At 42.1% G+C, this 13685-nt stretch overlaps 1 protein-coding gene across 1 annotated transcript in view; it reads left to right on the top strand.

The window, feature by feature from the left end:
- The first annotated feature begins 3738 nt into the window (after nucleotides 1-3738).
- DOCK8 (dedicator of cytokinesis 8) overlaps nucleotides 3739-13685 on the top strand; it is an 86557-nt gene continuing 76610 nt past the window's right edge. Inside the window, exon 1 of the mRNA XM_018070458.2 lies at nucleotides 3739-3927. Within this exon, the coding sequence (XP_017925947.2) occupies nucleotides 3875-3927 (53 nt within the window). The 5' untranslated portion in view covers nucleotides 3739-3874. The remainder of the gene's footprint in view (nucleotides 3928-13685) is intronic.

Raw genomic sequence — 13685 nt, 5'->3', positions numbered from 1 at the left:
TTCAAGTTATTGTCTCTTCCAGTGTTTCCTCTACCCCAGCCTGCAAATTCCTTCAAAACAATACACAGCAGTCATCTTTCTGCCCAGGCACTCATACCCAACCTGTGCTGTCCTTACCACCACTCAGCTGCTCTTTGTGGCTGGGCCTGCAACTCCTCAGCCTGCCCAGGTACAGCAGCCAACTGGCCATGGAACCACCACCTCCAGGTCAGGTGGCAGAAGGAAGACCAAAGCATGGTGAAAGCAATTGAAACCCAAGAGGAATTACAGAGAAGTGTAGCTTTATGACCGATTCTAGGACTGAAGTGATGTAGTAAGTTTGGGACCATCATTTGGGACACATGTGTGTGTGATAGAAGGATGGGGGTGAGGAAATGGGGAATGTAAACATGGTTTCCACTGTATTGCATACAAAACCTACCAATAGCTGTTGACATCAAAACACGCTAATTTGGAAAACCATGGCCTGTTCTGAATTGCACTGTTTTCTTTAGTTTTGATTTTTTGCTGCCCTTACTGGAACCTGGTTTGATATAATTTTTAAATCTCCTGACTGGAAAGATCTTGTTCTACTTTTTGTTCTAAACGAGTGTTTAGACTTCATTGCCTTGTATTTAGTAGGTTGGTTTGTTGCAGAAATTCAAACAATAGTGTTTGTTGAACAATAAACTGGAGCACTAGTATTGACGATATTTAATTGAATAAGATAGCTTAAAAAAATCATTTCACCAACTTCTCATCTCATAGTATTCCAATAAGTTAAAACCATGTAAACTTTCTTGATAAAATTCTTTCCTTTTTCTTCTTTTTTTTTTCTCTCCGAAAAAGGCAATGTAATTGATGACATAATCAATGAAAAAGAGTATTTGATGAGTTTTGCTGCTCATATGTTGAAGTAGGCTTCTGATAATTCGGTTCATCCAAAAAGATGAAAACATAAAATAATCTAAGTGTTTGTTCTGTATTTGCTGAATATATGTGCTGGTTTTGGCTATTTGGGGGGGGGGGGTTGTTTTGTTTTTGTTTGTTTGTTTGTAGAATTAATTTTCTTCATAGTAGCTAGTATGGGGCTGTGCACTGGATTTATGCTGGAAAAAGTGTTGATAACAAGGTGATGTTTTGTTATTGCTGAGCAGCACTTTTCTACTTCTCACCTCACCCCACCAGTGAGGAGGCTGGGGCTGCACAAGGGGTGGGGAGGGGGACACAGCAGGGATAGCTGACTCCAACTGACCACAAGGATATCCCAGACCATAAGGCATCATGCTCAGCATACAAAGCTGGGGGAAGAAGAAGGAAGGTGGGAGTTGTTCAGAATGATGGCATTTGTCTTCCCAAGTCACCATTGCATGTGATGGAGCCCAGCTTTCCTGGGGATGGCTGAACACCCACCTACCCATGGGAAGCAGAGAATTAAGTCCTTGTTTTGTTTTGCTTGCATGCACACCATTTGCTTTTCCTATTAAACTGTCTTTCTCTCAACCCACAGGTTTTCTCACTTCCGATTCTCTCCTCCCCACCCCACCAGGGCAGAGTGCGCGGGAAGCTGTGTCAGACTTATTTGCTGGCTGGGGTTAAACCACAACAGTACACTGGCTACATACTAGCCAAAATTATAAAGTTTTGGAAACTACTTTTGTGTGTCTCCTCAGGCATGTTTTCCTATATGTGGCAAAACATTTTTGAGGAATCTTTTTGTCCATGCTTACCAAGAATGCATGAAACTGCAAAATAACAATTGGATCACTCCTAAATGGATGTATTTGTGCACACTGGTATATTATCTGCATTGCTGCTAGCTCTATTTCTGAGGCAAGATTTAACAATCAAGGAAAGTCCTATTTCATGCCACATGAGCTGCTGAAATGAAGCCCAAACTCTTTTTTATAGCTTCAATAAAAAATGAGGTAATATCTTGCCACAGCCAACAATTATGACATTCAAAATTTTCTTGTCACCAATACACACGTCAAATCACAGCTACTGATTTAGCTACAAATCAGTGATTTGTAACTAAGTGATATTTAAGTTCAGATTACATGTAGGTAAGTGGCTTTAGCTTTATCTTGGTGACGTAAAGAAAGGATGGGTGTGGTAGATAAATTCCATGAAATAAAGTGTCCAATTTATTCTTCCCAAAGCAAATATTTGTTAGTTAACAACATTCTATTAATAGTAGGTTTTAAGATTTTCTTTCTGAAGTTTCTCTGAAGTATTTTAGGTCTTGTTCTGCTGTAGATCCTTGTGGGAGTTTTCTACAAAAGATACCCATATTTATTTTCATTTTCAACTCTTTTTATTTAATTCTGGGTTTTTGTTAAGTCTTTTACCTCTTATGCCTCTCTGCACTTCTCTAAGGGCTGTTAGCTACTGCTCTTCCAAGACTATAGAGGTCAACATTCATATTTGAGACCACACATACTTAATAGTGCTCTAAAGAATAGTGAATCCTACACAGTAAAAGGTAATTGTTAGTCACACGATTTTAGGCCTTCACTCTTTGATAAGCTTCTGTTCCTTGCCTCATATACCGCTGTTTTCCTCTAGATACTCTTCAGTTTACAGTGGAGATGTCTGCCTTCCAATAGGTGAATCCTAATGCTGTTGCTACCAAAGCCCAGATGTAAAACATGACAACCTAGAACTGAATTGCTTCTACTACCTCAGAATTCATCTGTAGAAACCATGTTTAGCTTCTGTTTCCCCTTTCAAATGAAGTCTGAGTTCTGCTTATCTGCAGCAGCAGTTAAATCTGCACCATGGCAGAAAGAAAAATACCAGTTAGGAAATGTCACTTGGTAACCCAACCTCAAGATACTCAATAAAAATGGCCTTTTTAAAAATCTGAGCAGAAAGTGCTAGTGAAGGGAGCAGCAGTGAGGCCAGCTTTGTGCCAAGCTGAGCTGGTATCTGATGTTAGTACTGTGAGTTCTTCTTACACACTTAGTTGATGTGTAAGAGAAACACACAGTCTGGGTGTACCCGTGTATTGGCAAAATATCATCCCAGGTAAAGAGCTGACATATATTTACTTCTTACGCCTTGCTGTCCCTACCTGTCCGAACAACTCCATCCCTGGGCCAGCACGGCCGAAGGAAGGACCGTAACTATCTCTCTTGCTTGAAGGGCGGTAGACGCGGTTCTGCCCTGCTCCGAGCAGCCCTACTCAGGCCTACCCTGCCCGATCCTGCTTGGCCCTGCCCGGCGGCCACGCCTGCTCCGCCTGGCAGGACGGGCTGGATCGGCGGCGCCCGGGGGCGGCGCGGGGCCGGTCTGGAGCCCGGCGGTGTCCGCTGCTTCCCCACCTGCCGCAGCAGAGCAGCGCTCGACCTCCGGAGGGGGGGTGTGTGTATGTGTGGGGGGGGTGGTGGGGTGGAGGCCGAGGTGTCTGACACCCGCACTGCGTTTTCCAAAAGAAAAAGGGCTGGTGGGATGCGTAGGGATTCCCGCAGCTGTGCGCGTCCAGAAGTACACGGCGCCTTCCCTTCCTGACCGTGCCTAAGCACTTGCCTTCCTCGCTGCTTCCCTCCAAAATGCCCACGGGCGGTTCGAAGTTCGCCTGTGTTAGAGAGGGAGGGGACGTTCCCGCTCCCTCCCAGTGCCCGTGGGCAGCCGGCAGGAGCCCCCGGGCCACAGGGTGCGCGGGATGCCGGGTGGGCGCTGCCGGCGGCGGGGCAGAGCCCTCCCACTCCAGCCAATTTCGGTGAGGAAGGTGAAATGCGGAAGTTGACACCCATAACTGTCAGCAGATCGTCCGGGTTTTAGCCCGGAGCATGCAGTTAAGAAAGATAAATAAATGAAATAAAGCCGTCCTTCGTGCGTACAGCTGGTCTCGGTCCTCATCGGCAGGCGACACGCGCGGCTACTCGCCCGTATGGCGACGTTACCCCCCGCGGACAGGAGGGCGTTCGCCCTGAAAATCAACAGGTAAGGGGCTTTCACGATTCCTCGCCACTCTTAGCCCCGCCAAGGCAGGTGATCAGGTGGCGGGAGAAGGGACGGAACGGCTCCTTCCCTGGAGACCCCCGGGAGCCACCTGCCAGCTCCAGACAGCTGGGCTGGCCAGCCCTCGGGCGGCATCGCTCCGCTGCTGGGCTGCTCCTGCGGGGAGTTGCACCCTCGGGGTGCGCTTCTGCAGCAAGGTTTGCTCTGACGAAGCCGGTTGAGGGTCCGTGTCCTCCGACGGGGACATGACTTGCAGTCTCACCCAGGAGTTTGTTCCCCATCTGTTCTGTCTGAGCAAGTCCCTGGAGGGGTTGCTCGCTGGCTATGAGGTGGGGCGTTGGCGTTCCCCCTCCGCAAGAAGTGGCAAAATGATGTGGTCTCTAAATTAGCACTCCTGAGAAAATGAGGACTTTATGTAGGGCATCAATACTGCAATGACATACATCCCCGGGTTGTTTTTTTTCTTTTTTTTTCTGTTTTTCTTTTCATCCTTTCATCTGTGAAAAGAAAAAAATTCCCCGATGATTAAAAATATATCTACCTCCTCCCTTCCCTCCCTAAATCAAATAAATTAGAGCTCAGCTGTTGGAACACCATACTCTTGAAACTAAACTTGCTGTCTCATAGAGTTTGGTGTCTTTTCCCAGGGAAGTGCTGACTCTCAGTTGGTCTGTGCTCTGTGGTGGCACTATGAAATCAAGACCATTATTTTGATATTGTTAGGTTAAAGGAAAAAACAGGCCTCCTTTTCAAGAGTCTTGTTATCTTGAGACAAAAACTGTGTTTCCAGGGTGTTGATGTAAGTACCAGGTATCTGAGTTTGCTGACACATAAAAGAACAAGTAGCATAATGGTAATATAAACTGAAGATTTGTGAACTGTGCCAGAGAGAAAAGTATGCGGAGAAACTCCACCTCCTCAGCAATTTGTTGGAAGACATGAGGTTTGCAGTCAGAGAGGATAAAATTAGCTCCTCTGTGATGTGCCTTTCCCATGGCAGAATATGCATCAGTGTACCTTTCTGTATCCTTTGGGAGTTATTTTTAAATTTATGGTGGAATATGCACAAGAGTGAGACCTCATATTTGGGAGCTGTCAGATGAACAGTTCACTACAGTATCCTGCCACAATTCCTGATCATTTGGAGACTTGCTTGAACAAAAAGCATAACTAGCTGATATTTAAAGGGTTTGAGTTATTTTCTTTCTTCCTATTTTTAGGGTCAGCTTTCTGGCAGCTTTCCTGAGCTGTGGTGAGGGTCACAAAGCCTTACAAAGTAGTGGAATCATAACAATTAATCCAGCTTCATTTCACAAAGGCTCACAAAAATTTTGGTAGTAAGAACTGTTGTGAAATTAAACTACTGTTATAATTTTTTAAATTTCTTTTTCTTTTGAGTTGATAGTGAAATATTCAGTATTTTTCATGGCAAGTTAAATATTGAAATATATTATCAGTGTGTTCTGAATATTATTCTGATTTAACCATATGCCTGTTTATTTTGCAAGTATGAATATTCTCTTTGACACAGTATAGTAGAAAGTAAATGTATTTGCTAGCAGAACATGTTTCCCTTTCTTCAAAAGGAGCAGGACATTTTTACATGACTCTAGTGCAGTTTGTTCCGTAGAGTGATAGATCTTCACAAGACGCATTTTTAATGTAGTGTTTTAGATTTTTTTTTTTAAGTAATCTTCAGAATCAGGGGAATAATAGGTCAATGTGTTAGCTTTCTTCCTATACACAAAAGACTATTTTACAGCTGTAAAATTTTGTTCCTTTCTCTTCAGAGTTCCGGAATCTACTTCTTCAAAATGCAACTCTAAGTGAAAATTGAATGTTACTGGCAAGGCATCATTTACAGGAGTTAGTATATTGCCCGTATAATTACTCTGCATTCATTACAGATTCGCATGCAAACTCTCCTGGTTTTTTCCTCACCTTTTCTCTTGCCAGTGACTTAACTAAGCTATATACTGTTTTTATGAGGAACAACAGAATTTTAGGCTCTGTTCTGGTTCCTCGGTACATCATCAGCCTGCTAGTTACATAAGTTGTACCCTGTATCTTGGTGAGCCATGATACATATCTGACCAACCTATGAACTATGCATAACACTGTTCTGTAAAAAATTAGCAATGATGTTATCCATAATGTGTTAATGGTCTCATCATACTTTAAATTTAGTGTGTGTTATCAATCATGAGCACCAGCACTGCAGATGCTTCAAGAACAGCTGTTGCATGACAAGCAAGACGTTTGTCTAAAGCTAGGTCAAACTTTAAAAACAGGCCTTCAAATGCCTTCAAACTTGTGTATGCAGCCTGCCCACGTAACCATGTCTTCCTATCACTTTATTCTTCCTTCCACCCATCTGATGTCTGTTGCCCCAACCTGTTGCTTCCTGCCTTTTTTAATCCTGCAAAGACTTGCACATATGTTTTTAATGCATGTATGTGAGTAGTTCCTTCTGTTTTAATAGCATAGCTTTTATGAATAATGATGTTCATCTCATATGTAGAAGTGACGGAACAAACCTTTAGTGTCCCTCAAGTTAGGCAGCTAGAAGTCAGCATGGGGCGTGAAAAAACAGATCTTCCTTGCTGAGTTGAATCCAAGATAGTAATTAGGTATCTGCATTGTGTAATGTAAATTTATCTACTTTCCAATCACAGCATTTGTACCCAGCAATCAGGAAAGTTGAAAAATAATTTTATAAACTGCTGAGAAAAAAAACAAATCGCCATTGCTAGAAGTGTGGGCTCTAACATGTACCAGCTAAGCAGTTTGAGAGACCAGAAAAGATGAGTTTTAATCAGTTTGCCTCAGCTATGTGTTGGGATAAACACAATATTCACGGAAGAGATTTTATATTTATTATTATTTTTATTATTACACTTTAGCTAGTGTAATTTACTATGTTACTTTTTATATAGATTTTGCAGTAGTAGTTATTTGTTTTGACTTCAAGTGAAGAAAATTGTGCTTTAGGCACCTACCTGGGGCACTGGTCACCAATTCTGTACATTCAAAACATTTCAACATGCAAATTCCAAAACAGAAAATTATCAAGAACAGCAGTACAGCTCCCTAACATTTTTCACTTCCAGGCATGTTAACTTCTGCAGTTAAAAACCCTCCCAACAGACATACTCCTCAACTGTCTCTATGGAAAACCATTGCCTGCATTTCACAAGTGTTATAAAACAAATTTTCAACATTTACTTCTATAATTTCATTTCCTTGTTCCTGAAACGGTCCAGTTGCCAAGCAAAATTTTCTTTTCCTGTTCTAGTTTTAAGACGTGTACTTAAGGATGAGTTTATATGCATAGATTTATATTAAAAAGAACAATGATCCCACACTACCAATATTAAAGAAAACATTTAGCTAAAGATTTCAAATTTTAAAAAGCTTACATTAAAAGTCGAACTCATACCAAATTCTCAAATTGTGCCATGAATCCTTCTTTCCATTAATGATGAATATACATTTAAATTATTTCTACCTGAAATGAAAAGGTGAACTTAAATGTTATATTATACAAAGTTTCAGGTCTGAAGATTCACAAGAAATTACCCTAAATGATAAAGGCTGTTGGAAAGGAGTTAAGTACAGTGCAAGAATTGTCTTGGTGGCAGAACAGGCCATTTCCTATGTACTCTGACAGCAGATTTCTGTTCAGTGCAACCCCTTTACAGGGCTAAGGCCAGCATATTTTGCTTGAATTTCAGTAAAACCCTGGTTATATGGATATAAAAAAATGTGAATTACTTATAAGCATTGTCCAGACTCCATTGTATACACCAAGCTATTTCTGTTAATTATTTTTTCTTTTCAAACTTTACATATATTAAATAAGCTGCAGAGAGAACCTCAGTCTTTTGTACATGTAATAAATTTATGTAGTAAGTATAAAAATCTAGTACACACACACATGTGTGGAATAGTAGTGGGTTTGTATTTGGTACAAATATTAAATGTAACAGATTAAAGAGAAAAAAGTAAGATGTACATGTTTCATATGTTAGGTATAGCAATCTGTTAGTAATAGTTTATAGTAAAAGGGCATTTTTCGTAGACTTCCACAAAAATAAGTGAGATTATTTTTTTAAATCCTTTGGAGAATTACATGAAGTTCATGTACATGGGATATAAAGATCAAGTTTACGTCTCAGAACCCTAAAAAGGCTTGGGTTGGAAGGGACCTTCAATGATCATGTAGTTCCAAACCCTTTGCTATTGTGAGGGACATCTTTCATTAATCAGATTGTTCAAAGCCCCAACAAGCCTAGGGCATCACAACTTCTCTGGGCCACTTGTTCAAGTGCCTACTCACCCTCACAGTAAAGCATTTCTTCTTAGTATCTAATCTAAACCTACCCGCTTTCACTTCAAAGCCTTTCCTCCTTGTGCTATCACTACAGGCCCATGTAAAAAGCCCCTCCCCGTATTTCCTGTAGATCCCCTTTAGATTCTGGAAGGCTGCTATTGGGTCTTCCCAGAGCCTTCACTTTTCCAGGCTGAACAACCCCAGGTCTCTCAGCCCCTCTTCACAGGAGGGGTGCTCCAGCTCTCCTCTGGACTCACTTTACCAGGTCAATTTCCTTTGCTGTTCTGGGGACCCCAAAGCTGGATGCAGCACTCCAGGTGGGATCTTACAAGAACAAAGTAGAGGGGCAGAATCCCCTCCCTCTGCCTGCTGCCCACACTGCTTTTGATGCAACCCAGGATGCTGTTGGCTTTCCAGGCTGTGAGTGCACAGGGCCAGGTCATGTCCAGCTTTTCATTCACCAGTACCCTCACTTTCTTCTCTGGATAACTGCTCTCAATCCATTCATTGCCTGTCTGTACATGTCTTGGGGGTTGACCTGACCCTGTTCAGTGCCTTGCACTTGGCATTGTTGAACTTCACTAGGTTCACATGAACCCGCTTCTCAAGTCTGTCAGGGTCCCTCTCTCTTGGCAGTATCTCTTCCATCATGTGAATCAGCTGCTGCACTCAGCTTGATGTGCCGGTTGAAAAGTAAACTAGCAGGAGTAATTAACACAACTCAAGAGAGATTACAAGTCAGAGTTACAATTTACTAAAAAGATTACAAAAAAATACAGTGATACAGAATAAAACTGGTGTTAACCCACAAAGACAGATGTATAACCCCGCACCGTGGGATAAGAACAGAATGGTGTTTGTCAACCCCTGTGCTCAGCACCACATGGCCTCCCTGGGTGTGAAGTAAAAGGAAGAGAAACCTCTTGGTCCAGATGATGGTCACAGTTCTGTTGAAGTAATGATCACAATCTTGTTGAGAGTGGCAGTCGCAGTCCTGTTGGAGTTCTGATCCTCCTCTGGATCTGATGAGTGGTACTAGAAGTCCCAAACCCCCAAGATTATATATGCTCAGGTTCAGGTGGGAATGCCCAGTACCTCCCCTGGGGGGAGTTTCACAATGGGTGATTTAACTCTGTGAGTCATGGGATATTTTTGGAGTCTGATGGTCTAGCTCCTTACAGCTGCCTATTATGCCAGTCCAGTAGTGCCCATTAGCAGAGATGACCCCTCAGGCTGAGTGTGAAGATGCTAAGGCCTCTCCAGAGGGAGTTATCACAGTTGAGTCATTAGTGTGAAGACAAAGAAACACTCCTTGCAGAGTTCTTTAACACCCAGCTTGTAGCCTGAGCTGTCAGGTGTGCCCTGGGCAGCTGCTGCAAGTGATCCATTATTAACAGTCCATCAGAAATTACATAGAGGGTGTAGAATACACAGTTTTAGTTATACCCACATAGTGATAAACTTGTCTGGGCCCCTGTAACCAGAACATCTGCAGGCAAGTCGATGGTGCACTCCCACTATCTATGTCATTAATGAAGATATTAATTAATATTGCTCCCTGTACTTACCCTTGAGGAACACCACTCATTACTGGTTTCTGTTTGGTCATTGAACCATTCACTGCAGATGAAGCTGTCAAGCGAGTTCTTTCTACTGCTAAGACTTCATCGATCAAATACATGTCTCTCCAATTTAGAGATAAGAAAGTTATGGGGGATCATACAGAAATTCAGGTGGGTAACATCAGTTGCTCTTCCCATGTCACTTCATTGTAGAAGGTCACTAGGGGAATCCAGTACTACTTGTCCCATTTGTTTGAGAATCTTTTAATTTGGCTATAGAAATATTGGAGTATACAGGAATATCACTATAATTTTCTTCACCTTTCATTAGCTTTTATATTCAATTTTATCCAGTTTTTCAGCTGAGTTCAGCATGTGTTTCTTTCCAATTGCCAGAGTGCGTATTTTCCATTTCTGGTTTATAGGGATAGATTATAAACTGACCAAAGAATCTACTTATTTCTTGCACAGATTCATATAATAGTTGAGGTTGGAAGGGATCTCTGGAGGTTATCTTCTTGTCCAGCCCTCTGCTCAAGCAGGGTCACTTAGAGCTGGCTGCCTATGACCACATCCAGTTGGCTTTTAAGACCTCCAAGGAGTCAGACTCCACAGTTTCTATGGACAACTTTTGCCAGGGCTCAGTCACCCTCATGGGAAAAAATGTTTCAGGTGGAACCTCCCATGTCTCAGGTTGTGCCCATTGCCTCTGGTGCTGTCACTGGGAACCACTGAGAAGAGCCTGGCTCTGTCTTCTTTACTCTGCCCCCTCAGATATTTGTATACATTGATAAGATCCCCCCTGAGCTGAGCCTTCTCTAGGCTGAACAGTCCCAGCTCTCTCAGCCATTCCCCACTGGAGAGATGCTGTGGTCCCTTCATCACCTTCATCACCCTTGACCAGCCTCTGTCCAGCACATCCATGTCTCTCTTGTACTAAGGAGTCCAGACTTGGACACAGAACCTAGACATGTCTCAGCAGCACTGAGCAGAGGGTGGGGATCATCTCCTTGAACCTGCTGTCAGTACTCCGCCTGCTGCACCCCAGGATAACATTTGGCTTCTTTGCCACCATGGCACACTGCTGGCTCATGCTCAACTTCGATGAAGTTGTGGTCTCCTAGGACCAATGTGGTCATGGTCCTCTAGGACCTGTGGGTCCTTTCCTGCAAAGTGGCTTTCCAGCTGGGTGCCCTCCATCATATATTGGTGCATGGGGATGGTCCTGGTGCAGGGCTTTGCACTTGTTGAACTTTGTAAAGTTTCCATCAGTCCATTACTCTAGCCCTTTGAGGTCCCTCTGAATGGCAGCATGACCCCGTGGTGCATCAATCTCTCCTCCCATTTTTGTGTCATCAGCAAACTTTTTGAGGGTACACTCTGCCCCATCATCCAGATCATTAATGAAGATGTTAATCACGACTGGACCCACTATTGACCCCTGAGGTTTACTGCTATTTAATGGCCTTCATGCCACTGATCATCACTAATGATCACCAGCTCTTCGTGAAGTTTTCAGTCCAACTCATTGTCTGCTCATGCAGCTCATACTTCACCAGCTTTAAATATGATTCCTTTAGACAAATGAAGGACCCAATGTCCTTCACAGAAAAAGTTACTCCTGTCTTCCTGGCTTACTTCAAGCTGTTTTGTCCTAGCTTGTTACGGCATCACTGTTTTGGTGTCTTCTGGATTTGTATTGAGCAAAGGAATAGATTGTACCTGGCTCTAAAGCAGGTGTAGAGAATGGAGAGAAGACAGGGAGCTCTGCTCCTTCATATGCTACTCATAAAGGCCAATCCCCACTGATGCCTCTGCAAATGGATGCTTTACTGTCCGTCCCACCTCTGTTTGGAATCAAGGCAATTTGAGTGAGCAGAAGACATAAGGAGGACTTCATACCATGTTTTCATCCCTGCTGTATCAGTTTACAAGTGCTCACTACATGTGAATGACTAAATAGCCATTAAAAGTCACAAATGGCTCTTATTAACCTGTCTCTCATCTTTTTGGACGTTTTTACAGGTACTCCTCCACTTCAAGGGAGGGATGTAAACTGCAAAAATAACAACTTTCTAAATCTACCACAAAGTCAAGAATATTAAAGCACGCTAGGGATGGATCCAATCTATTCTAAATAGCTCTAATGTTAATAGAGGAGACTTCTTAATGCCTCTGAGATTATCTTTTTGTTAGCCCTAGAGATAGTTCATTTGCCTTTGCTAGAGTGTTTCCAGTGAGCAGTCAAATTAGATTAAATCTATGTCAGTGCAACACTTCTAAATATGTTTTACATGTTTTGAGCAAACGACAAATTTATGCAATATACATTCGCTGGTCACTGTGTATAATTGAAACCAGTATCAGCTGATTTGCATCTCACATTCTGGCATTGGTAATTATTGCAGTTCAGATCAGCTATATCAAAGCCTGTCTGCATCCTCACAGCCTGTTGAATGGTACCTGAGAGCAAGCTGTGCTGTAGGCCATATGAGCTTGAATGTGTCTAGAAGCCACAAGAGAGACAATTACATGAAAGGAGGAACACTGCTGCAATATTTCTTGCGGCCTAGGCTCGGGTTGCAAGCTGTCGTGTTTTACACAAGCACAAAAATAATAAAAAGAAAAGCAGATAATGTGCAAAGCCATGTTAGTCTGTGCAAGACTGTCCTTACTTCTAATTCTGACTGGAAACTCTGTGAACATTGCTTCCTTCTCTAGCAGAGTGGATTGTAAATAAGTTACAGGAGTAAGCTGAAGAAGAAAGCAATATCATATATCAAGATTATGCCATAGATTATTATTTCATACTGTTGTTAGAGATTCCCGTATCTCCTCATTTTTCAAAGATAAGGTTATCCAAGATGCTCCTTCTACATTTGACATTGTAGTGTCCATCATGAAGACTTAATGCACAGACCTTTCCTTTGGCACACTCTGCAAAAGATTGTGACACTTCCTGCCTAAAATACAACTAACTTTTAGGAAGTAGAAAAGAAACAGCAAGAAAATGCCCTCTTAATTACTTTTCAGAGGATACTAGTGCCTTTGGTTATTCACAGTGACTTACTTTTGGTTTGTATTGCTTACCCCAAATTTATGATTGCCCTTTCTGGAGTGGTCTGCCTGCCACACAATCAAGGTGATAGTAGTCACATTTTTAAATAACGAGTTGAAGACAAACAGAGGCCCACCCAGCCATATCTGTGAAAAATTACAAGTGCAGGAAAGATAGGCTCCATAATACAAGTGTACACTTTATCGGCTGGTAGGCAGCTGTAGAAACAGTCTTTAGAGAACAGTTGGTCATGCAAGCAGAATACTGCTGTTACAAGTGAGACAGATGTCACTGACAGCTAGGAAGCTCTCTGACTGCATACTGAGTACTTACATAGTGTTCAAAATATAACCATCTATTTTCTATTACAGTTGTTAAAGATTGGTGTTCTGTAGTACTTGCATATCTGTGCAATCACTGGAATCAGACCTGATACATGATTAGAGTAATAAGATTTTTACTTTTTCTCTGGAAGATGGTTGGTGAGCAGGAAATAGACTTTAGGCTCTGAGCAGAAAAGCTGCATTCTAAAATCATTTTATAAGACATTATGTCCCTCCTAGACTTCAGATATCTATGTACATGGTAAAGGTTAGGCCACAGTTTAAGATTGTGAAGTTCTTTTTTTTTTTTTTTTTGGCATATGAAACCTGAAGCTTACCAAAGGAAAATGTAGATGCAAATGAGAACCATTTTTATGTCCACCAGGTTCTGTGTATGGACATATTTTATTTGTCATTCCGAACAGTTTCCATTTTTGACTATGAAGGGAGAACTAGCAAGAAAG

Source organism: Manacus vitellinus, unplaced genomic scaffold (assembly GCF_001715985.3).
Source record: "Manacus vitellinus isolate BGI_N305 unplaced genomic scaffold, ASM171598v3 scaffold_18_pilon, whole genome shotgun sequence".
NCBI classification, from domain to species: domain Eukaryota; kingdom Metazoa; phylum Chordata; class Aves; order Passeriformes; family Pipridae; genus Manacus; species Manacus vitellinus.
This window is presented reverse-complemented; position numbering and strand designations above follow the sequence as displayed.